General features: G+C 40.8%; 2 protein-coding genes across 4 annotated transcripts; one reads left to right on the top strand and one right to left on the bottom strand.

Annotated features, from left to right (window-relative positions):
* The first annotated feature begins 4,282 nt into the window (after positions 1–4,282).
* LOC118121744 lies at positions 4,283–7,376 on the top strand. The gene is made up of 5 exons (XM_035177824.2): positions 4,283–4,470; positions 5,479–5,634; positions 5,737–5,838; positions 6,389–6,571; positions 6,678–7,376. The coding sequence occupies exons 1-5, from the start codon at positions 4,432–4,434 to the stop codon at positions 6,867–6,869; spliced, it is 672 nt and encodes a 223-aa protein (XP_035033715.1). The 5' UTR covers positions 4,283–4,431; the 3' UTR covers positions 6,870–7,376.
* On the bottom strand, positions 7,245–23,648 carry LOC118121743 (unconventional myosin-Ic). 3 transcript variants are annotated; one of them, XM_035177823.2, is made up of 33 exons: positions 23,499–23,648; positions 19,106–19,335; positions 16,177–16,335; positions 15,968–16,083; positions 15,216–15,414; positions 14,925–15,005; positions 14,648–14,827; positions 14,447–14,545; positions 13,665–13,778; positions 13,520–13,591; positions 13,300–13,419; positions 13,127–13,209; positions 12,917–13,022; positions 12,731–12,811; positions 12,544–12,635; positions 12,321–12,415; positions 12,163–12,209; positions 11,989–12,069; positions 11,740–11,845; positions 10,933–11,050; positions 10,735–10,848; positions 10,537–10,613; positions 10,046–10,114; positions 9,506–9,590; positions 9,235–9,394; positions 9,058–9,141; positions 8,878–8,971; positions 8,714–8,769; positions 8,495–8,630; positions 8,166–8,236; positions 7,990–8,087; positions 7,779–7,878; positions 7,245–7,648 (listed from the first exon to the last, which is right to left on the bottom strand). In XM_035177823.2, exons 2-33 carry the CDS (start codon positions 19,121–19,123, stop codon positions 7,622–7,624), a joined length of 3,138 nt encoding a protein of 1,045 aa, XP_035033714.1. In that variant the 5' UTR covers positions 19,124–19,335; positions 23,499–23,648; the 3' UTR covers positions 7,245–7,621. The 3 variants fall into 3 exon arrangements, with proteins under 3 accessions (XP_035033714.1, XP_035033712.1, XP_035033711.1); XM_035177821.2 differs by lacking the exon at positions 23,499–23,648 and adding an exon at positions 19,511–19,716; XM_035177820.2 differs by lacking the exon at positions 23,499–23,648 and having other exon boundaries at positions 19,106–19,716.
* Between the last annotated feature and the right edge of the window lie 367 nt (positions 23,649–24,015).

Here is a 24,015-nt window from a genome sequence, read left to right as displayed (position 1 = left end):
GTATACTGTGTGTGTGTGTGTGTGTGTGTGTGTGTGTGTGTGTGTGTGTGTGTGTGTGTGTGTGTGTGTGTGCGCGCGCATGACTCACATGATAGTTCATTTACCATAAGCAATAGATGCTGTTCCAAGGGGAAGGAAATGCTGAAACCACAAATGAATCAGACAGAAAATAGAGTAAGTTCTGCCTGTCACAAGGGGAATTTTACATATTGTATGACGGGGAATTAAGGAGGGGAGGTTTTTAAAACGAGGGAAGCCCTTCTCTTAATGCGACCACATCATGCTAATTCTGAGAGAGCTCAGCATTTTCTATTTCTGAGAGGAAGTCCAACTTGTTTGTGAACCGTGGCTCACCCACTGACCTGCAGTTTAATATCTTATATAACCTTTTTCTTTCTTCAAAGAAACCAATCTTAATTTTTGGTTTGTGAGTGAGGTTATTCAGATGTGATTTCTATTGTAAAATGTATTCTTGTTGTCTTTTCAGGAGTCAGAACAAACATTGTAAATTGGTGAGCCCCAGTCAATTGAACGATGTTTGGACATCGTCAAAAGCAGAGTGCAACCTAGAGAGGATCTGGTTTGCAGCGACATAAGATGGTATCAATGGCAGGAAAATGGTGGACAGCTTTACCAACCATGCCAGAAAATACAGTTTGAATAAGGAAATTATTAAATAAACAATTCCCCTTATCCTGACGATTCTCACTTTTTAAATTCTCATAAACAATGATCCTTTCCATACCTCCCTTAGAAAAAGGCCAACAGCCGATCCTACCATGTTAAAGAACGAGATAAATGATTCATGGATCCGCCCGTTTTCTGGATCCGCTCCAAAATGTAACGGGCTCTACCTCCACAAACTCTCAGAGTAATCGGTTTAATTTACTTTTGAGTGATCCTGCTGACAGACAGACAAACAGCAATGAAAACATATAACCTCCTTGGTGGGGCTAATAACAACATCACAGTAAAACAATAAAGACTCGATAACTGCAGTTAAATAATCACTGACAAATTCAGAAGCCGAACAAGATAAAAAACACTTGCTCTACCTCGTAACCTTATGTTGTCCTGTAAAGTCAGACACGTCTTGGCCTCACTGCCATATTGTCAGACCTGCAGCCCAACCTGTCTCCCATTCAACATCTTAACAGCCCAGAGAGAATCTCGTGTTAGTTTTCTGAAATTTCTTAAAAATCGAATTATAATAAATACTTAAACGATTCAAGAAAAGAAATCAGATTTGGAGTATTCATTTATAACCTATGTCCACTTGCTCTGACAAGTTTAAATACAAACACTGTAAATATACATAATACTTTACATTTTATTCATTGACTCTTGATCAAATTCAATAGGCCTACAACCATATACAACATTGTGAACACTGTAGGGGAAAGTGACATGTTATGTGGGTTAATTGAATTCAGTTGGTGATAAATGTCTTTCAGGTTATCTCTAAGTAATAAACTGTAAATCAGAGACTGATTGACAGACAAATGAGCTTTGAACCTTCATGAACAGTTACAGTGGCCACCTATGGCCTGAGTGCATAGTTACAGCACAGACTCTGCGGCTGTCAGGCAAAACGAAACATCACCGCTATGCCAAAGTGAAACTGGCCCACCACAAAGAGGTAGGTTGAAACCACCGGTGGTTAGTGTTACTAGTGCAGAGGAATTTTCAAGGATTTTATTAAAAGTTTTGATAACTTGGCTCCTCTCAGATTTCATAAAATGATGTCACCCTTTGCCCTGTCACTCCGTCCAAGTCTCACGCATTGTTTTCTTGAAGTCACTATGAGATATGTGTATTTAGTCAAACCTGGGAAATTCAAAGAAATGACATCACCCTATAAATTTGCACCCTGATCTTTGTGTAAGTCATGTTGTTTTTCTCTTGTTGTGTCTTAAATTAACCTTTTTTTATTGCCAAAAAGTGACAAATGTACTACGATTGATTAACCTGCTCTTTTTAAATGTCACTGTTCTCCAAATGTGTCATTCTATAAAATGTTGCTTGTATGGTAAAGGTTTAGTTTTATTCTGGACAGCATTTCATAGCTGCTGTGGTGATAAATAAATATTTATAGGCCTATTTAAAATTATTGCATGATGGATTGCGCAGTATTGAAGTGTTTGGCAGCAGGAAGGTCCTGGGTCTTTCTGAAAAATTTGCATGTTCTCCCTTTGTCTGTGTGAGTTTTCTTGGCTTCCTCCCACAGTCCAGAGACATGCAGCTGACTGTTAGTGTGAATGGTTATTTGTCTCTGGCCCTGTGACAGGCCGATGACCCGTCCAGGGTGGGTGTACCCACCTGGTCGCCCACCCAATGCCAGCAACCCTTAAAGGATGAGCGGTATAGCTAATGGATGGATGGGTATTGTTCTTCTCTATGTTCCATTCAGTTCCTTTGGTTTTTTTCATCGTTCTATGTACACCTTTATTCTGAGAGTGTGAGCTGGCACATCTGATCCCATCAGGTTATTCTAACAGTCGATTGTGGCCCATGTCACTCGTATTTGATGAGTAGAATCAAACTAATTTAAAATGTGAGGACTTTTTTTGAGTGCAGACCGAAAAGGCCCCAGTTGACAATCATCAAGCCACACATAATAGTGATGGATAAATATGACGTCTAAATGTTTGTAACAGAGTGAAGTAAAAGACCAGATCATGCAACAATGTTGCAAAACTGCCACCAGACAAATTGACAAAACTTTACTGGCACTGTACATAAATATATTTCAAACTAAATGTCTTCTAAGTTCAAAAATCCATTCATTAAAGCCTCTTACTAGTTCAGTATTTGGTTTGATTTTCAACAAGACTACAGAATATCAACCAGTTATAATTCCATAGAAAGTTAGTTGACTTTCCATTTGGGTCTCATTGGATTCATCTTTGGTTGGGATTGTACTTCCATATAATTACCAACCCTGTCATTATTGTGCAGTTTTCTACAAGACAGAGCTGTTCACTCAGAACATGGGAAACAATAAAGATATACATCTTTAAAATAAGAATAATATTCAGCACCTGATTAACAACAAACATGATTTAAAGCCTCGGCCTACGAATGAGAGAATGAAGACAACATGGAGAATGAGGTTTGTGATTTAATAATTTTGACTTTTCATGCAGTATTAATAAAGAAATGGCATCACCATCTTCAAGCAGAGCTTCACACTAGGCAGCAAATAAAACAAATTAAAAAGTCAAAACATCAGAAATGATTCCCACTGGATTCATACACAAGAACTAGAAATATTCAGACCAGGGGTTATTGGACTCAAATAAAAGTGTCTTCAGTTTTAGGCTTTAAAAATGAAGGTTTGCTGAGGCAAAGATTTGGTGGAAAAAAATGAATTTAACACAGTAAAATATGGTCGAATAGAAAACGTAATTAAAAGAAATGCAAATCTTTAAAAGGCACTATCCTAAATTGTGGAAATTACCCTGAGCGCATTATTATTAACAGGAAAATCCGCTTGTTTTGTCAACAATTTTTTGTATTCATCTACAGCACATCCATATTTAATTATTTATAGTAAAAACGTTTTTGTCCGTGACAATGACGGGGGGGCCTATTTTTCTCTATCTTGGTTTTGGGAGATTCATTACTCAACTGCATCATGAGACTCCTGAAATATTCCCTGAAGATGCAGTGGTTCACACTTAAATTCACTTCCTCTGGAAAATAAAGAAGTTTCAGATTTTAGTAGTTTTACCAGCTTACCACTTTCGCTGTGACAATTATATGAGTAAGCAATGAAACTCACTACTGTGCATTAACAACACAGGGAATAAATGACTAACATTGTATCATGCTTTTATTTAACAGAGACAGAGCACATTAATATACATTGCTGTAAATGTAATCGTGTCGCCCTTAGAGAGAACATATAACTAAACAGGATGCACCGGTACAATATAACCAGTAATTAATTAAAAAAAGCAACTTATAGTTTACGCTGAAGAAGATAAACGTTCCCATTGCTTTCTTACTACCTCTACTACTAATAATAATCATCATCATCGTCATCTTTATTTGAAGAAAACCAACATCTGCCTCATCTGACTGCCGTCTCATCTGTGTGACATTAAATGGTCTAGTAATATTGAATACACATGCTACTATACTATATTCAACACACGGCAAAAACAAAAAGTAGAAGTAGATTTACTGTAGCGTGACTGAGATCCGCTAAAGACAGTAAAACCCAGCACTTTTCTTACAACTTCCTCACTCCTTCCTGAACCACAGTGACAAGATACAGAGAGAGAGAGAAGAGAGAGAGAGAGAGAGAGAGAGAGAGAGAGAGAGAGAGAGAGAGAGAGAGAAAGGAAAGAAAAAAAAACTCCAGATGTCATAAAACGAAAGAAAGATCACACATATATACTGTTATTGAGCTTCACTTAAGCATGAATGTTTCCTTCTCTGACTGCTGTTCACTACTCCTCCAAGGTAAGCCCATCTGGAAAGTAGAGACATGAGTTTGGTGATTTGATTATTTATGCTACATGTCATTTGTCTTCCTTATGGGGACAAAAGGCCATGTTTTACTGTTAGATTAAGATTAGGGTAAAGTTAGGGTTGGGCATGTAGTAGCTATGGAGTCAATGTAATGTTCTGTAATGTAATGTCATTGAGAAATGACCGTGTATGTAGGTGAGTGTGCCTATGTCTATCTATAGTTATGAGCGGCAATTTTGTTCAATACCAAACTTGAGAGGACACTTTGACGTTGTGAGGTCCTCACAAAGTCCAAGGGCTGTTTGAGGGTTAAGACATAGTTTTTAGGGTTAGGGTTAGAATTAGTTAGGGTAATGCATTTTAAGGTTAAGGTAAGGGACTAGGGAATTCATTATGCCAATAAGTGTCCTGACATCTACAGAAAGACAAGAGTGTGTGTAAATTTGGAATATTATGTAAAAAAAACACAGTTAGACTGTTAATGGCAGTGCATATAGCTGGAATTAGTTGTGCTGCAATGCTTCATGATGTCTAGAATTCAAAATGAGTTCAGCTCCAACAACAGTTTGTTTTGTGTGTAAGTGAGTGAGATTTTGTGGTCAATAAGCGGGTGAGATGATAACAGAGCACTGTCATGTCTTCGCTGCGTGAGAAACATGTTGATTCATCAAGAAGACTGTGCTGCACGAAAGTGGAAAGTGCTTCCTTCCACATTGAAACTATTTTGAGGAAACGGTTTCTATAAATGTACAACCATACTAACTGTAGTGTCACAAAATGACAGAAGAAATGTATACAGGGATGCTATCTGTCGAGGTGCTGAAGCACGTGGGTTGGATGTTCTTCCAGAAATGTTTAAGATATTCATTAAGTTCCTCTCAGATACTATTGACTGTCAAGTTCCCACAAAGAGAACCAGGATATTAACCCAGAGCGCTGCAGCTTGTGTTGGAAGTGACACGGCAGGTCATTTATTCTAATAGCGTGTGTTTGTTTCAGATGACTGTTTGGAAGCAGGCTCTCATCCTTCTTTGCTGCGCACTGAGCTTCGTGGACTCTGCTCCGTCCCCAGTCCCCCAGAGAAATAAATACAACAACTCTTTTCGTCTCACGAGGTCTGCCCGATCCCGGGTCCAGCAACTGCTGAAGAAATATGTGAGTACTGGAAAAAAAAAACACTGGCCACCTCATTCCTGGCCAAATTTGGACACATCCAGCATTAACATTCTCTCATTACAACTCTGTTTACTTTAATAGAAGGAGGAGCAGTTGGGAAATAAGCATTTTGAGGACAGAAGCCGACAGTTAAAGGACCTGCCGCTGATTTCTACAGATTTCTACAGCTGGATGAAGCTGACGGTTAGTATCTGCCTGTGTTCCAAAACAGTTCCATAGAAAATCTATAGTAGTAACTGATGATTATTCTGCAAAACCAGAGTTGGATCTAGGATTTATGTAAGTCAGGGGCCACAATTTAATGTCCAACATCCATGCACAATTCCTGATTCACATTTAAGTCATTCCTTGTTGACTGTTAGCTCTATAGCTTTGAGCTAAGCCCTTGCTTGTTCAAGCACATTGTGTTCTTCCAAAAAACATAGAAATGAAATGCTACACAGAACAGGAGGCACTGCAGGGGCCAATCAGATTTCAGCTGGGGTCCCCCTGTCCCCGCCCCTGTACCAAACAAAGTCTCTCAACGCTTCTACACATTTTCTTACATTATTTCCCCAATATGATGAGAGAACAAAACCAAAACCTGATGACAATGTCAGAATGTCTGCCCTTGCAGAAGGTGAAACCTCAAGTGGAATTCCCCTTTTTAAAAATACCAAACATTTAGAAGGTGCTTGTGCAACATTTTGATTATGCAACCATCTGATGTTGTGAGGTTTTGTTGTGTGTGCAGGACTGGGAACGGCTGCATGCTGCTCTCTGGGACATGCAGGCCTACTGGAATAAGCTGGACTGGAAGAGAAAACAGCTGGAGAAGGAGGAGAACGAGAACATGGCGGTGCGCACCACTTTACCTCAGAGCATCAGGCACATTCAGCTGGATCTGAGGGACCTGATGAGCCAAGTCACCAGTCAGGTATCCACAGTCTCAAATCTGCAAACATATTGTCCCCTTTTTAAGACTTGGGAGGAAGTGACACCAAGACTAGTCCGATAAAAAATTGTTTTCCTTTCTTCGCCAGATGAGCTACATGAAGAGCTCTTGGATGAGGCCGGCATCTCTTTTGGCACAAAGACCCTTGAGCCCAGAGATCAGCTCCAAAACAGTCTGGGACCGCCGAGTGGAGGGTTACATCATTCTGAGGGATCTCGACCTTTACCTCACCAAGCTGGCAAGAGATTTCCTCCTGCTGGCGTCCAAAACAAATGTATGACTCAATACTGAAAAGCACCGTCACGCTGACAACACACGTGCTGCAGACAGACAGACAAAAAAGAAGCTGAACCGACAATTAGCACCAAACAGAAAAAAGACAAAAACAGCTGTGATAACTTTAATAGAGCTTTAGTGATGTGGTCAAACCTTTACATGGAGCTCTATTTTAAGCAAATCTGAAATTTTTTTACACATCTTCTAATATTTAAGGACTTTCTTGGGTATTTCCCAAAGTTTCTCTCTCAACTCCCACTGTAAGTGAGCAATAAGCTCACATTACTGAGAGAACACTGTTATTCCCCTTCAAGCTCTCTATCTACCAGACTTTTCAAAGATATTTTTTATTATTTATTGACATATTTATTGAATACTATTTATTTCAAAGTGGTTTATTTTATTACTATTACAGGACAGAGATACAATGTTTTACATAAGACTTTTTTGTATTTGATGATACATATATTTGTGTATGACTGACAATAAAGAGACAAAGCATATGGAACTGTGATGACTTCATGTTATGATTGTCTAATTGGAAAAAAAGCTCATTGCAACATCACAAGACATTCTTGTAATAAAAATGCTGTATATTGATCACTAGAGGATCTTATTTATGTCGAGGATGTTGTGTATGCACGCAGTGTCATCCTGTTGGCTGCACACTAACAAATAACAACGACGACTTCTGAGCGGCAATCCTCCGTTTAGCTGAAAGGATTATTGTTTGCCTGGCAGCTGTTTTCGGTTTCTTCATGTGCTGTTTGTGCGAGGGACAGTCTGCAGAGTGAAATCAGATTGAACACAGTCAGCTGGCCGAAATGTTTTTTAATGTCAAAACAGTCTCCCTCCATCCCTCCCTCCCTCCCTCGAGGCTTCCCACATGACATGAGAACAGCCACTGACTCACCACTAGCAGATGTCCTCGCTTGCCTTTGGCCACCTTCATCTCCGAGCCCCTGACAAAATCAATGATTCCCTCTCTGCCACGAGCCACAACAAACCTGATGCTGCACGCCACACGGAGGTAACAAATAAAGACAGGATGAGAATATAAGTGTTGGACCAGCAACAACTAATGGATTTCTGGTAGCTCAGAGGAGCAGGCAGACAGGACTCACCTGCCCGGGTTGATGTTGACATAGTCCATCTTGTCGGCCATCGTGGCTACTTTGGTCACCAGCTCGATCACATTGTTGCACTGCAGCACAACGTCTCCCTGAGGCACACAGAGCAGGATTAAAAGGGGCTGTGTGGTTGTATGTTTAACAGTCACGACTGCTGTGTCCTACTGTACCTTCTGCTTATTGTCCGCAGTGGGCATGTGCACAACAAACATCCCGTCGCTGAGAGAGCTCAAAGAGATACCTGTTAAAAGAGAAAACCTGGTTTAAACTTACTGAGCTACAGAACACAATCACAATGAATTAATCTCAATTAACTGGTTCAAAATCACACAATGTTATTATGTCCTCATCTACAAATATAACATGTGAAAACTCGTCCCAAGGAAAATAAGAAAGAACACATGTAATAAAAGCTTGAGTTCAACAGAGATCATGGATCAAGGATATTTCTCAACAACATAACTGCCCCCCCCCTTCCCCAGTCAGGGTGGGTTTCCACCTCTCAGAGCTGTGTAGTCAATCCTCTGTTTGATCTTGGTCCTGTCCACCAGCACAGCGAAGGTGTTAGTGAGGAGCAGCTGGCGAGGCCGAGGCTTGAAACCCCTCCTATCGTATTTTACGACTGACGCACCGTACTGAGGAGCACAAGGATGCACATTATTGCTAGGCAGCAAATTATTATCATCATCATCATTATTTTCAAAATGTTAAGTCCCACCTGCACTTTGTCATTTCCAAGAGTCTGGATGACTTTGAGATTGATTTGCTCACGTTCTATACAAAGCAATGGGAAAGCCTCTGTTAATGTTGCATGTTTCTGGTATGTCTGATGTATGGTGTTTAGTACGTGCGTAGACAATGAAAGTATTTATGAACATGTACCAAGCCTGGAGTCCAAAAACAGCCGGCCAACACTCTGAGGGTAGCCGTCTTTCTGATCTTTGAAGATCTCACTGGCTACAACTTTCTGCACCAGCTACAGGAAAGAAAAAAACACAAAGCTGAATAATAATCTATTACTTTATCATTTAGAAAGTTTTGTGCCTTTGGTCAACAATGTACCTGTTTCTTCCATTCAGGCTGGACCCTCCTGCAGTACTTCATGACCATGTTTCTCATGTTCAGTATCCGCAGGTACTCAGAGGCCTGCACCATGGGATTTGCATTAATAACTCTTTTATGGGCACAATATGATGTCACTCAGCAGAATTGTGCTCTGTGTGTGAGGGAGTTTTTTACCTCAACGAGTAAGGATGGGGGTGTCGGCCAGCTTTTGTCCAAGACGCTCTTGGGCAGGTTTTTCCGTAGGTTCTTCAGGAAGGAGCAGCGCACATGATCCAGGAAATACTCATTCTCAGGGCAGTATTCCTCATGACGGTAAATGAAGCCTTTTATAAACCTAGTGTAAAAAAAAAGGCAGATACCAAGAAGGGAAGTAACGACACATGCAAAATACAGATTTAAAAAATACTTAAAAAAAAAAAAATGCAACAAAGTATCAGTCAAGCACCTGCGGATTAACTCAGCAGCCTGTCGACGCCTCTTAGCCCTCCTGCGTGCTTTCATTCCTCGCCACCCAGACTGGATCACTATCACTACATATACACATACATGCACATATTAACACCAAGACAACTTTTATACTCAGCCAGAGAGAACATCCCATGGTTAGTATAGCACAGTTTACTAAAACAGAAAGCTGAGGCCAATACAGACATATTAAATATCTACATGGAATTTAAAAAAAACACAAGCATGTACATTCAGATAAATACGTGAGCTGGAATGTGGACCATTGCATCTTCAAATGAAGAATGGGCTCTTGAAACTTCCAAAAATAGTGCATGTACATACTTTTAACAATGAAAGAAATCCAAAAATTAGTATTTATCAAGAATAAAACTGACAAGTATTGTCTGAAAAGTAACTTAAAGTAAAGTTAGTTTGAAAGGCTAAACCAAGGGCATCAAAATTGTAAGAGCATTTAATATCCAAACATAATAACCCTGACTGAGTTCTGTGAGTAATCAACAGTGGGAGGTGCTCTGACCTGCATGCCTGATCCGTTGGTACTTGGCTCTCTCCCTGTAGCCTCTCCATGACGTCTGCAGAGTCAAGGCTGGATCAAAACAAAGAAAAGAGACTAAAGGTGGATTTATGCTTCTACATTAAGGTGTTCCAGACGTCCTGCTGTGGATGCCTCTGGCACAGCAGCTGATTCATGGTTCAGTGAAGCATGTAATCCACTGATTAAATATGTTGTGCTTTACCAGGTCATGTTGAATATGCTTTATAAATATAAAGTGATTGTGTTGAAAAAGATATATCGTTATAGAAGGGAAGAGGAGAAGGTTAATAGGAGTGGACACAATATGTTGCAGTCCAATACATCAATACCACAAACTGTAGCCTCAAGAAGGATTTCATCATCACTTCTCTGACAACCAAAACAAATGTACTTAACAATAACAATATTTAACAGAGAGTCATTATCTTCCATTTCATTTCAGTTGTTTCCAAATCTAAACCACTGTTACTTACCTATCTCTGGCTTTTTTGCTTCGAGTGCATCCTCAGTGGTGAAGAGAGTTTTTGGGAAACGGATGAAGATTTTTGATCTGCAGACAGTAGACAAAACATGTGATAAATTCCAGTGTGTGCAAGTTTTTTTACACATGTTTAATCTTTAACTGTGACATTACACGTTGCCACTGTCCTCATTCTCAAACACTACATCACCTGCCCAGTTTGTACTCTTCTGGCTTGTAGCCCAGGTGGTTGACCAGTGTGGACACACCGTCAACCAGTCTACCGTGCCAGTTGGGCCACGTCTCAGGACACAGGGGCTTATACCTGAGGGAATTTGCAGGTAATCATAATATTGGAGGGATGACCGCGGAGTAAACACAATCACTGAGGTGGTAAGTTGTTTGTCACCTTTGCAGGAAGGCTTCAAAACGACGCCGATAGGCAAAGCCAGCTCTCCTGACCCTCAGGTTTTCCATCAGGCCGAGGTACTTCACCTGGTGTCTGACCAGAACTTCATCAAACCTTCCTTCAGGGAGACATCTTATTCACTTCAAATATACACAAACTATTCTATACTGTATATTATACATTCCATTTTGTGCAGAATGTTCTAAACAATTGACTAAGACCTTTATTTCCCTCAAAAAAGAAACAGCAAGGCCTTCATTAATTTATATTTGCGACCTGGTTTTATTTCAAAATTTCCTAATTTTAAATGTCTTCTTGTTTTTTTGTGATAACCCTTTTTGTCTTCTGAACGTATCTTTGATGTGAATTACTTGGATGCAGTTGCAAAACAATTTCCCTCATCTATTTCCCATAAAATGCATCAGATGTATTTACTCCCAGGCAGGCTTATATTGTGACACATCTGCAGGATTTGTTGAACTTTATTAACAGCAGCAGAAAGTGTGAAATAGTAGAATTAATCTAAATAAATTCCTTCGCGACATCTATTAAAAAGAGGAAATTAGAGAGTGTTATCGTGACTATGCTGTACTGATAATTGTGTTAACATTTTAGATTATTACTTTATTATTCATCATGTGGGCCATTGTAGAGCAGGTCAATTTATATTTATTATTATTTATTCCTTGATCTTTATTTAGAATGTGCCTTCATTTGTTTGAACATGTTCTTTTTTGAGACCGAGACATGAAACTGATAATAACAGTAATGACAACAGTGCAACAAATTCAATGTGCAAACGTGTACCTGACTGCTTGGCATCATTAGGTTTGATACAGCGCACGTAGGATGGTTCTTTAGACCTGAGGATGTCCATAAGTTTCATCAGGCTGTTTTTAAACTGTGTGGCAGCCTAATGAATAGATACAGAAACAAAAAAAGAAACAGACTTTTCTGTAATTGTGTGTATGCAGAGAGAGAGAGAGAGAGAGAGAGAGAGAGCGAGAGCGAGAGAGAGAGAGAGAGAGAGAGAGAGAGAGAGAGAATAATTCTCACCATCTCTGGGCGTTTCTGGTCCATCACCTCCTCTCTGCGGAAGCAGTGACTCAAAATATGGTTGTCTGACTGGCACATGACCTGAAAAGAGGCCAAACCACACAACCACATGTCAGCAGGGCAAGAGACACAGAGGTTGATACAGGTTGTGATGAGGCTTTTCTTCAGGCTCACCTCTTTCAGGTTCCTGTTCAGCGAATCATTGTTCTTTTCTACAAAACCTGAATGAGACAAACAAGAACACTGTCATTATGGAATCAGTGGGTTATTGGTGCTCTGTAATAAGTGCCGCCACTCGCAATGACACACAACTCACTTGAGTTAAAGCTTACCATTGACATTGTAGTTGACCTCACCAGCATAATGAAGCAGCCTGAACTCTTCCCTACTCATTATCCTGCGGGTTTTTCCATTTGCCAGTTTGTGACTGAAAAGCATGACCACACATGGATACATACACAGGTCTGCACACAGTATACAAATATGAAGCTGTAGTTAGGAGTCTTTGTTCTAGAGGCCTATGTCAAATAATATGAGACATAAGATAGTACTTACGTGACAAAATGGGGATGGCCGCCCAGCGTGTCCTCCAGTTTCTCTAAAAAGGAGACATCACCAGTCTCTCCAGGCCTCAGACACTCCTCATCCTGAAAGACACTCACACCGTTCAAGTACAAAGACAGATGCATTCATAGCAACATATAAAAAGACAAATGCATAAACTAGAAGTTGTCATTTCTACCAGAATGGAGATGATGCCTTTGTGCTTCTCTTCTATCAGGTCACAAATGATCTTGTTGTCAAAGTACTGCACTGTCTCCCACTGAAATTAGAGGGAAGAGCAGGTTGTAATAGCATGAAAACGTAAATATCTATTAAAATGTCAAACTGATCTGTTATGAGAACCCAAACCAAAAAACAGACTTACCTCGATTCCTTCTGTCTCGTACTCCTCCTGCTCAGATCTGAGGGTGAGCTCAATAAAGAGCTGCTGGAGCTTCTCATTGCAGTAGTTGATGCAAAACTGCTCAAAGCTGTGGGGAGAAATATGAGGGCAATGAGATCAAATGCATTTATAGAGTGGGATGAGAAGCAGATTAAGCTGTGGCATAAAAAGTAAAAAGAAAACAATCCAAACCTATTGTGCAGCAGGACCTCAAAGCCATAGATATCAAGAAGTCCTATAAGTGAGGAGGGCTGACTGCTGTGGTAGATTTCATCCTACAGGATATATAAAGCAATTAATGCAACACCCATGGTGATAGACTTTATATTTCTGTCTTTGAGTTGTTATCAGAGCTGCTGCTGCACCTTCAGGGCCAGCGACTGGTTGATCTTCTCCACCAACCAAGAGAATGTCCGACCATACACAGCCTTGGCTAAGGCGTCGCGGGCAGACATTGCCTGCTCAAAATCAAGCGGGGTGACCATCTGTAATGTACAAATGTACGTACAAGACAAATTTTATTTAAAAAACAACAATAAACAGGAGACAGCAAATTATGTTGAACGAGAACATGACGACTGTCACCTCCTCTCCTTTGGCAGTGAGTTTCTTGTGAGTGAGTGCCTCTCCCAGGGCGGTACCATCAACACCGAACAGCTGGAAAACAAGAACACATCTGTCATCCGCAATGCCTTTTTTGCATCTAATATACTTGTGGGACCGTTCTGACCTTCGCAAGATTTGTTATCTCGGTCTCAGTGGTGATAAAAGTTTCTCCTTCCTCCCCTTCTCCAAACTGAGTGTTTCCAAGATTGAGAACGCCGGCGATGATGTTCAGCAATTTCTGAGGTCAGACACAGGAAAGAAAAAACATTTAACGTCAACCTCATTGACTCATTTGTCTTTTAACCCAATAGATGTCTGAGGAGTGATTGCAAGAGTCACCGAGAATATCATTAATACACAATCTGAGTAATTTTGCTGAATAACATCATACTTTAATAACAGTAAGCTGATGTAAACAATGCAGGAGTCAAAACTTTAAAAAATAGGCCCTTGCAACTGTTTTTGGAGTAAGAGCTGATTTGATCAAATAAATACATCTTTTTTGTAGAAAACAGTAAATGTAAAAGTGCATAATTAATAAAAACAGAATTGTTAAACAACCAAATTGTACAGAATCCTTTTGGTTTAAACTTGTAGCACTATATTTGGATTTTTGGAGTTGTCCTAGATGTTTTTATGATGATAACATATGTTATGTTTGGCCAGGGGAAAGAATATAAGATAAGAAACCGTGTATATTTCCTTGACTGGAAATAATAATCAGAGTATAATACAAGTTGTTAGGGCACAGCTTGTCTTGGATTTATTCCTATGACCCTGCAGTTGGAACTATTCCACTTTAATTTGGGGAATGTGGTAAACAAGAGAACATGAGTGAAAAACAAAACAGCAGTGTTGCTCCCTGCATGAGGACAACTATCATTCATCGCCGTGGCTGTTACTCACCTGCACTTCTTCCTCAGTGAAGCCAATAACAGACAGAGCCTTCATCACAACCTTCCAACTATTCTTGTCGCTAATGGAGCTGACTCTGGGGCAGTTACCCTGAACAAGACAATCAATGTTACACCACAAGTAATGCTCTGATTGCATGGTGCTTTTTTAAAGACAACACACACGCGCACACACACACACACACACACACACCTTGACCAGATAGTGGTAGTTCTGTGGGTTTCTTTCCAGGTCCAGCGTGTTAAGCAGCTCTTCATCCCCTCCATCCAGAAGCTGATAAAAGATGTGGAAGTTTCTCTCACCGTGGTTCTGGTGAACTACACGAGATTTCTCCAGCAAGTAGTTCAGGATGTGACCGCCCACTGGCGCCCCCTTGGAGGAATTACAGAAAAAGATGTTGTCAGTATGGTGTACGTACACATGACTTATTATACTAATAGGAAGAAAAGAGCCATGGAGGGAGTTTTACCCTAAAGTCAAACTGGACATCCATGTATTTCCCAAAGCGACTGGAGTTATCATTCCTCAGTGTTTTGGCATTGCCAAATGCCTACACAAGGCAAGCGAGCCGTGAAATTAGAGAGAGGGAAGGAAATTAATAGCAACAAAACATTAACAACATCAAACAATCAATTAAAAGTAATTCTGAGCAGTCAGATAGTAGTATACACTATATTGTGAAAGCTAAATAAGTCATTATTCACTGTGCTTTTGATGGGATCATAGCTGTTTTCAGTTTGACATGTCAAAGGTTCATCACCTCCAGAACATGGTTGGACTGCAGGAGGTGGTCACCAAGGGCAGCCATGTGATGATTGGTTGGGCAGGTGACGGCGTAGTAGAGGAGGATCTTCTTGGAGGTCTCTGTTTTACCTGCTCCGCTCTCCCCTGATATGAGGATGCACTGGTCTTTCCTCTCAGTCCGCATCGCTCGATACGTGTTGTCTGACACAGCATAGCTGAGGGAAAACAGTTCATCGCACAGTTACATTACTCTGATGGAACAATTATGCAAACACCAGCGCAATTCAGTGAACTTAATCCAACAGGAATGATGTTTGGACGACTTGAACTGTAAAGTGAGCTGTTAGTTCATGTGTGAACAGAATAAAATTACATTTCCCTAATTATTAGTGACGTTATTATTATTATAATATCCAAATCATTCGCCAACAAATCCCAGGGACCAATAGATTTAGCAAGATACTAAAAATAAAGCAGCTTCAATGTTTTTATAAAAAGATATATTTCAATAATATTAGTTTAAATAAGGCAAAATACAATAATTGAATTGGGAGTTTGGTGTATATTCTATACAGATATTGACTGGTATGTATGAGGGTTTCCATCTGAAGGTACATGATAATCATAATATACAAGAATCATAGTATATATATAATAACACAAATACATCCTGTTTGATCACAGTGAATAGGTGTCATGATCATTATCATGGCAGCGGACAGTCGGGGAGTTTGGCTAAAAATGCCTAAGGACAATGAGGTGACTCACATGTGAGGCGATATTTCATAGAAGCTGACCCCTCTGTAGCGGTCCATCTGTGGCTTGGAGTAAATCTCCAGATCTTTGTACGGGTTCACTGACACCAGCACGGAGCCAATATATGTCTGTGCCAAAATATTAGAAGAACAGTCAATACATTCGATTATGTCTCACCACACAACCTAAGATGTTTTGGAACATATAACTGGCGTCTTTACGTAGATGAGGTTTTCCTTGAACCGTCGCCGCAGGTTCTCTATGAAGGCTGCCTCACTGTTGTAGTTTTCCAGCAAGACAAAGTCCTGCACCCCGACCCTGTCCCGCGCAGTCAGGGCACTCTCCATCACCAGGCGCACTCTTCCCTCAACATCCACCTCCTACAGGAAGACAGAAGAAGAGACACAGAAATGAAGCACCTGCTGATAGGAGTCCATCATTACACAGCCTGTGCTCAATAGTTTGTATGGGGTGTTATATTAATACTAATTATATTAATACTTATATGTATCCATGAGTTACTTCTTATTTTTTCTAAATAAAAAGGGAAACGACTTTTGTTCTTGGCAAAACCAACCCTCTCGTTGATGTAATTATACTGCTGGCAAGTAGGGGGCACAAGAGGCCTATTCCCAAGCTACCTTATGCACGTTACATTCCCCCAGCTCTGAAAGAATTAACATCTGGTGCTCAGCATTACAAAACTTGCCAAATAAAACGTAACAAGAAAGAATCTATTCATGTGATGAGACAATAAGTATTTCAATATAATGTTCAGAGTACCACAGCCCACGACTCAGGACTTACTGAAGACATTATATCAAAGTAAAAACAGTTCCACTAAGCCTCGCCAAGATTAAACAATGGAGACATTTAAGATATCCAAATGATGAACAGACACGATAGACTCATCTGTTGTGTGATAGTGAGATAGTGTATTGTGATGTATGCACGGTACACACAGCTCTATATCACCAGACGGGATTTAACCTATGCAGCGAGGATACTGTGTGTACATGTCAAACAGAAAACAAGTCTGCAGAAAGAAATTAACAAATATTTTCCTGATGTAGATAATACATTCAGCCACATGCACAGTCATGCCCATGCACATACAAAGAGATAAGAAATGCCATGTGTCAGTACCCAATACTTACTTACAATAAATATCCAGTCCCACACAGTAATCAGTATAACACTGCAGAGCAGCTGCACTGTCGTCAGTATCAAATTTTAGAAAAAGGACGACTGTTATTCTCCATACAAACATAAAAAACAAGCCGAAAGTGGAACAAAGGGGCTTGACTTCCACAGGACTTCTGTTATTCTTGAATGCAAGAACCTCTCAAGAGTCTCATTTGGCCGCTTAGCGCCAGTAAAAAGGTAATTATCTCTCAGCACGAGATGCAGGAAAATCCTTCAGCAAACAAGAGGACAACAGTGGAAGATAGCCAAGAAGTGAGAGCAAAGGAAAAAGTCAACGGACACTTCCACTATAGCCCCCTCCTCTAGGCTTCACCTCGGAGTATTGTTCTTCTCGCTCCTGCAGGTGGGCTAGTTCCTACAGATAGTAATTACACTTTACAGTCAGATTTTCCAAAGGATACAACAAAGGAATGTTCGGGTCAGGTTTGGGGCAAGTGTTCAGTGGGAACCACCAATTGTTTCTATATTGGGTTTTATCAGCTGTGCATATTTCAAACACTTCGACATAACTGACCAATCATTTACATTCATGATAAGGAAAAATACAATTATCTTTCCCTGCTTGGGGTGTGAGGAAGCAGGGAAGTTGCAGCTGTGGCCAAATACAAAACATATCATAATTCCTTGATGGTTTGTTAACTTACAATGTCATGTGCTTCATAATTTGAGATGATAAAGATGATTTTTTTTCCACTCAGTTTATCTGCAAGAAGGACTTTCTTTGGATTGCTTATCACATATTATGTCATGCAGCTTATAAAGTGGGCTTACACATTATTATGAAACTTGGGAAACACCTCCATGTGTTCAGCATACACATCATCCTTTCATGGTAGATGACAACGGCCTGACCTGACTCTTGCAGACTCCTCTGGTCTGCATCTTTCGTTCCATCTAATCTCTCTTTCTGTTAATCTCTGATGGTATTTACTTGTTACACTGGCTGCTGTGCTGACAGTGTCAACCATGCCAATGTCTGAAACATCCAAATTTGTTCAATGATCTTGTCATGAGAAAATGTTTTTTCTGCTTAAGAAAGGCAATGCACTGCTCCACATTTGGACTTTCCACACAACAAAACACTGTTTTCTCTCACGAGTGCAAAACACAGCAAACTTTGTTTTCAGGGATCTATCCCTCACCAGTCATGTGTTCTTTTTTTTGCACCATAACAGAGAATCACTTTTAATGGTGATTTTCCAAAAGCACTTCTTTTGATTCCAGAAACCTTGAAACCCTGCTTTCGCTGGGGTTACATCACCCAAGAGGAAATCTTAAAGGATTTGAAAATAGTTATCCTCAGCTGAGATACATGGTCGTAGGGATCTAACCACAATACAATGTAATCCTTGAAGTTTTGCTGACCTGAGGTTTGCTTGTTAGAGCACTATGAGTCTTGACGAACTGACTCCCACTGTGCTTGAGTGCTTAATGTGGGATTTGACTCTGAAAACCAGGGAGCATTCAGAGAATTCTGCAAGTTTGAGGGAGCAGCTGCAGTGACAACCAGCAAGGAGACCAATCTAACAGTGGGACTTGGCTCCAGGCCCCATGACTAAGCTCTGCTGGGCCGACTCGATTCGGATTGTCTTCCTTATATGGCGTGCCCTACCGCTCCATCCCAGGGCGAGCTGCTCTGGTACCACAGCTGGCTCCCAACCACTGATGTGCCAGTAATGGATATGGTGGAAAAATACCAAGTTTATTCTCTTTGGACTGCTTGAGTTAAAGCTTACACAAAAACCAAAATACACTCTGACTCATGCACAGGAAAAAAGGGGAAAAAAAAAACTCATAGTGAGTCATTGTTCTGTTTTGCTTTTCCCTCCATGAAAGGGGCAGTAAACTGGTGACTCCGATCTTGTGCTTACATTATAAGATAAGTGTACACATTTACTAACTATGAAAACACAGCAAAGGGCATCACGGCACTCTGGGACTTACCCTGGCTTGGTACCTCATCCTGTCCTGTTGTTGCTGGAAGAAGACAGAACTGGTGGTCCCCCCCGGGCTGGTGCCCCTCCTCCTTTGTCAGACAGACTCCTTAACTGTAGCTTCTCATCCACCTTTGCCCATGGGCGACCGATTTAAGGCAACGTAATTCCCCCGTCAGTCACTTTCTCTCAGCCTCTCTCTTCTCTCCACGTCTTTCCTCCTCCTGGTCTGGCTCCCCTCTGAGGACAAAGTACACTCACTCAGGCCAAAACAGCAACAGCTCCTCCTGTTTATACCTTCAATTCATCTTCCTTTTGACAGGTCAAAATAAATGTCTGCCTCTCCACAAGTCCCACTCCTTCCCTCTCCCCTCTAAACTCCACTGCATGAAACAGGGGCAGGAACTCCACTCACACGTCACACAGCGGGACTAAAAAAAAGTCAAGGGAAAGTATGCTGTTGGATAATTAGAAAAAAACAGAAACAGAAAAACAGAGTAGAGAGGGTTTGGAAAAAATTGTTAAGAGCCCCGAACTACAAACCCGTAATCACGTAGCAGCTATATAAAAAGAGTAAAAAACAGAAATCACATGAGGAGATCTAACTACATTCTTTCTTTCCCTCCCTCCCATTTTAGTTTGCTCCCTCCCTTTTCACCCACAAGCCGAGACAGATTCACAGGGGATGTGAGTTATGGAAGTGTTTCACCCAGCAACTCTCTCTGTTTTCCACTGTTGATGGAATGACTTACACCGGCATCCAAAATACATCTTGGCAGATACTTGAAAGACTGATCTGAGCTCTTATAGTAGCTGGTGGATTTTCCTGGCAACAATCACAATGACACAATTTCAGCTGGTTTTATAGAGCAATAGTTTAACATAAAATATGCTGGAGTGTCAGATTTCTCTTTCCCTCCCATTCTAGGCATTTTTGGGGAGTGCAGATCAGGCTAAATCATCCCTGTGACAGAACAGCGCCCTCCTCTGGTTTTGCTCCCTTAACTTTCCCCTCACCCCATTTCCCCCACTCCACGCCCCTCTCTCTCTCTTGCCAGCATCACCAAATATCCAACACTAAGGAATCTGAATAATGTTACCCAGATGGAGAAAGCTTCTTGCTCTTTTTCCCAATCTCTGGCTTTCACAATGGTGTTTGAAGGGAGGGAAAAAAAACATCTTCATGCTGCTCCCTCCCTATCACACATGCATGCGGGTAGCGTGCACACACAGGGGAGAAGTGACTCTGCCACATTCATTATTGCATAAAGATGGGTGTCACCCAAAATCTCATTTTGGTGCCCTGCCCTCTTCACTGTATGGAAACCCCTCACAACTTTTCCTTCTGAAAAAAATGGAGCCTCTGTGACCCTGCAGTTTACTCAGCTCCCATTCCCCGTCAATTGTGTGTCCTCTATTCACCTGCATAACCTCAAATGATCAGTCACTGAAGGTCAAATTTGTATAGAGTGCAAAAATCAAAAGAAACTCAAACAATGAGATTATTGTAAACCATTTAGTCGGCACAGAACAGTTGACTATAGCAGAATAACAGGAATTGCTGTGTCGCCCTATCAAAGCCAAACAACGCAGAGAGGAAATATTCAGAATAAGAGGTTACGGAGCCTGTAGACAGGATGCATGTTTCAAATGCCTTTGAGGTAACAATATTAAAGTCAATTCATGCCAAACAATGGGGCAAGAACATTGTGCAACCATATGCATGTGCAGCTTGACCATCAGGTGCTCATTCGTAAGTGCCACATGGCTCAGGGCCTGGTTTCCCTCCACTGGGTGTAATATGAGCTTTGTCTTTAGTCTGACCCTTGGAACACATTTCATCAAATTCATGTTGTCATTATTTTGAAACGCACTTCACATTTATTCCTCTGTCGCTTCACAGCAAGAAGATTCCTGGTTCAAATCCCAGTTCAGCCAGGCCTTTCTTTGTGGACTTTGCAAGCTCTCCGAGTTTGCGTAGGTCTTGCAGATTGGGGTCGGGTTAATTGGAGACTCTAAACTGTCCATAGGAGTGACTGTGAGTGGGAATGGGTGTTTCTGTATATTGTCCCTGCGATACACTGTCTACCAGGGTGTATCTCACCTTTTGCCTAATATCAGTTGGAATTGAATCCATGTTCCCCCTGCGACTCTTAAAGGATAAGATGTGTAGATATGGATGTATAAATGGGATGGATGTATATATTCCACTGATAGGTGAAACCTACTGAGCCTTTTGGATTTGTCAGAAAGGTGAAATGGAAATTGACTTGAGTCGTAACCATACCCAGGTGTCTCAGACAAAATATATAATAGATAGATTGCTGGCAGGAGTTTTGACTTACTTTTCATGGGTATCCAAGACATACCATGAACAACCACATGCATGTGGAAAACATGAGGGCACTCGCCAAACACATCTGGTTTCTCTACACTGCACACACTACACAGCATCTGGCAAAAACCCTCCTGCCAGCGAAATCGAAATAAGACTGTAAAAGTCAATCAGAGAGAAACTACAGTTGGACTGTTAAGTCCATCTTCATTACCTAAGCCGCCTGATTTTCCAGTTGAGTGTTTGTTTTTTTTCATTTGGCGTTCCTATCTTTGTTTAGCAGTTCCTGTAGCAAAGATTTCCTTCCTAGCCATTTCCTGATGTTTGGGATCTTCCTATCAGCATTTGCTTGGACCTGATTCCTATCTGAACTATACCTCAGCGACTCATTATTCAGTCTACTGTATATATACATCATTAGTTTCAAATACAGAGAACCCAAGGCTTTATATTTGAGAAACTGGAGTCTAACATTTTCCAAAAGGGTAGCTTCCAAAAGGAATTAGTTGATTTATCTCAACTAACAGCCGTCTGCTGAGGAGTACACCCACTTTCTATCCATTTCAACTGTCACTCTGCCCACTTCTGTTATGCTCAACACCAGAACATTGTAAAATTGTGGTGAAGTATCTTGAAAGCAAGAAAAACAAGTGAATCATGTCTCTCCTCTCTATTATGGATTTCTTTTTTGCAGCTACAGCCCTCTGCCTGACTTCAATTTCATATAATTACATTAAAAACTAATTCTGAACATGTGACAGATTAAGAAATCCAGAGATCCTGGCATAACCTCCCTGTCTCAAACTGACTGCCATTGCTGCACAGTCTTTGAGACTGAGGTATAATAATGATGGTTTTTCCCTCATTTTGTATTTAAATTGCTAAGGTTTTCCGATTCAGTGTAACAATGAATCACAGGAGAATGATGACTTATCTGGGTGGGTTGGAAAGAATGTCTCTTCTCTGTCTTCCTGTCTGTCTCTTTTCTTCCACTCTCACTTGCTCAGTGACACACACACACAATTGAGACACAGACAGGTTGGGTGACTGAATAAATTAGATATAATAGTTTGCATTTATCTTGCTCATCTAGATCTCTTTACATCAAATAGTATTTTTTCTCCCTTTCTTCCTTCCCATCTTCGAATTGTTATGTTGCATTATTCACGATTCAGGGTGGAGATGTTAGGAAGCTTCTTGTGAAGCCAACTAAAAATGAAAAATATATTTCACTGTTACCTAATATGGCTTTCCCTATACTGTCCATTATGTTTTTGGAACAGATGCCATTTCCCACCTATTGTCCACCTGTGCTGAGCTCCTTCAGCACCCATCTGCCGTCCCTTTCACCTCACTCTCACCCCTGCTGCCTCTCATCCCCCAGATCCCCGTTACACCACAAAGGCTACTTCATAAATTGATCAAGGTGTAAAACAAAACCCTGCGAATCATCTACCAGTGGAAACTCATTAGTGTGTGTAGCAGGAATTTAGAAAATACGAAGAACACTAAGGGAACACATAGCTGTTGGGGATTCAGTAATCTTAAGTATATTTTCATTTAACATGTGGTTGATTAAAAAGGTTCAACAATGTAACTTCCCTTGCACGATTACTGGGACAACAACAGTGAGCTTATCACTACATCAACTCCCCTCCATGTTCTGAATTAAAAGAAGGCTTAGGGCTCTTCCTAGTGGTAATAATATCAATTACACCGAACAGGCTCTTATTGCTTGGCTTTTTCTGAGAGGGCTGGCTTGTGATTAAATTTTACTCCCAGAAGCTGAATCTTAATGAGTTTGCTGTCTGCTTGACTTTACATCTAGTATCACAAACACATGAAGATTTCCTTGTCTGAGTGTATAACAGGATATTTACAAAAACAACAACAGAACTCTGACTTACATGCAGGGCTTTTTGCTCATGGTAGTATTTTTGCACTGTGACCTTTCCACCCACCAAATTAGTTGCACTGTAACATAATATAAGCATACCAAGAAACGTGCATGCATCTTGCACATGAAAAGCTTGCAGAAACACACACACACACACTGCATTCACGGTACCTGTGTTTACTCAATAATTAGAGTTTCTCCCATGTCTTCCTCCTCCAGCAACAGCAGCAGCAGTCTGGTGGTGGCCCCAGTTTCGGTTACAGCTGAAGGTGAAGCTCCTCCACCACACAGTCCATCATCAGGCTGACGCTCTGTGCCCAGCAGCCTGATCTGAACCCACTCCGACTTGGAACCGCTGAACCCAAACGGGTAAAATTACAGCACCGCATATCTGAAAAAGGGGTAAGTAAAAAAAATATCTGGAAATCTTTATATAAATCTTCATAGAAAGTCAAAACTGTGACTGCATCAAGCCCCCATTGCAAAGGTGGGAGAAGATTTCAGACGGATTATGGCCTATAAATCCACTAGGAGGCGACAAGCCAATGATCCGCTGAAAGTAATGAGATATGATGACTGATGTCTGCCTCTGTTAAAGGTGGGAGAGCTGAGTGGTAGAACATATACAGACAGACCATACTATTCATGGCTGCCTCCACTATAATTCACTGTATAGATGTTTTAAAAT

Source organism: Hippoglossus stenolepis, chromosome 15 (assembly GCF_022539355.2).
Source record: "Hippoglossus stenolepis isolate QCI-W04-F060 chromosome 15, HSTE1.2, whole genome shotgun sequence".
NCBI lineage: Eukaryota > Metazoa > Chordata > Actinopteri > Pleuronectiformes > Pleuronectidae > Hippoglossus > Hippoglossus stenolepis.
Note: the sequence above shows the minus strand (reverse complement) of the source record. Positions and strands in the feature narration are given on the sequence as shown.

Coding starts and splice junctions, on each gene's coding strand:
- LOC118121744 (XM_035177824.2), top strand. CDS start 4,432: ATGTTTCCTTCTCTGACTGCTGTTCACTACTCCTCCAAG. Junction 4,471..5,478: donor CTGTTCACTACTCCTCCAAG/GTAAGCCCATCT, acceptor TGTTTGTTTCAG/ATGACTGTTTGGAAGCAGGC. Junction 5,839..6,388: donor ACAGCTGGATGAAGCTGACG/GTTAGTATCTGC, acceptor TTGTGTGTGCAG/GACTGGGAACGGCTGCATGC.
- LOC118121743 (XM_035177823.2), bottom strand. Junction 15,415..15,967: donor TATGAAATATCGCCTCACAT/GTGAGTCACCTC, acceptor GTTTTCCCTCAG/CTATGCTGTGTCAGACAACA. Junction 10,849..10,932: donor TTTGAAGCCTTCCTGCAAAG/GTGACAAACAAC, acceptor AAATTCCCTCAG/GTATAAGCCCCTGTGTCCTG.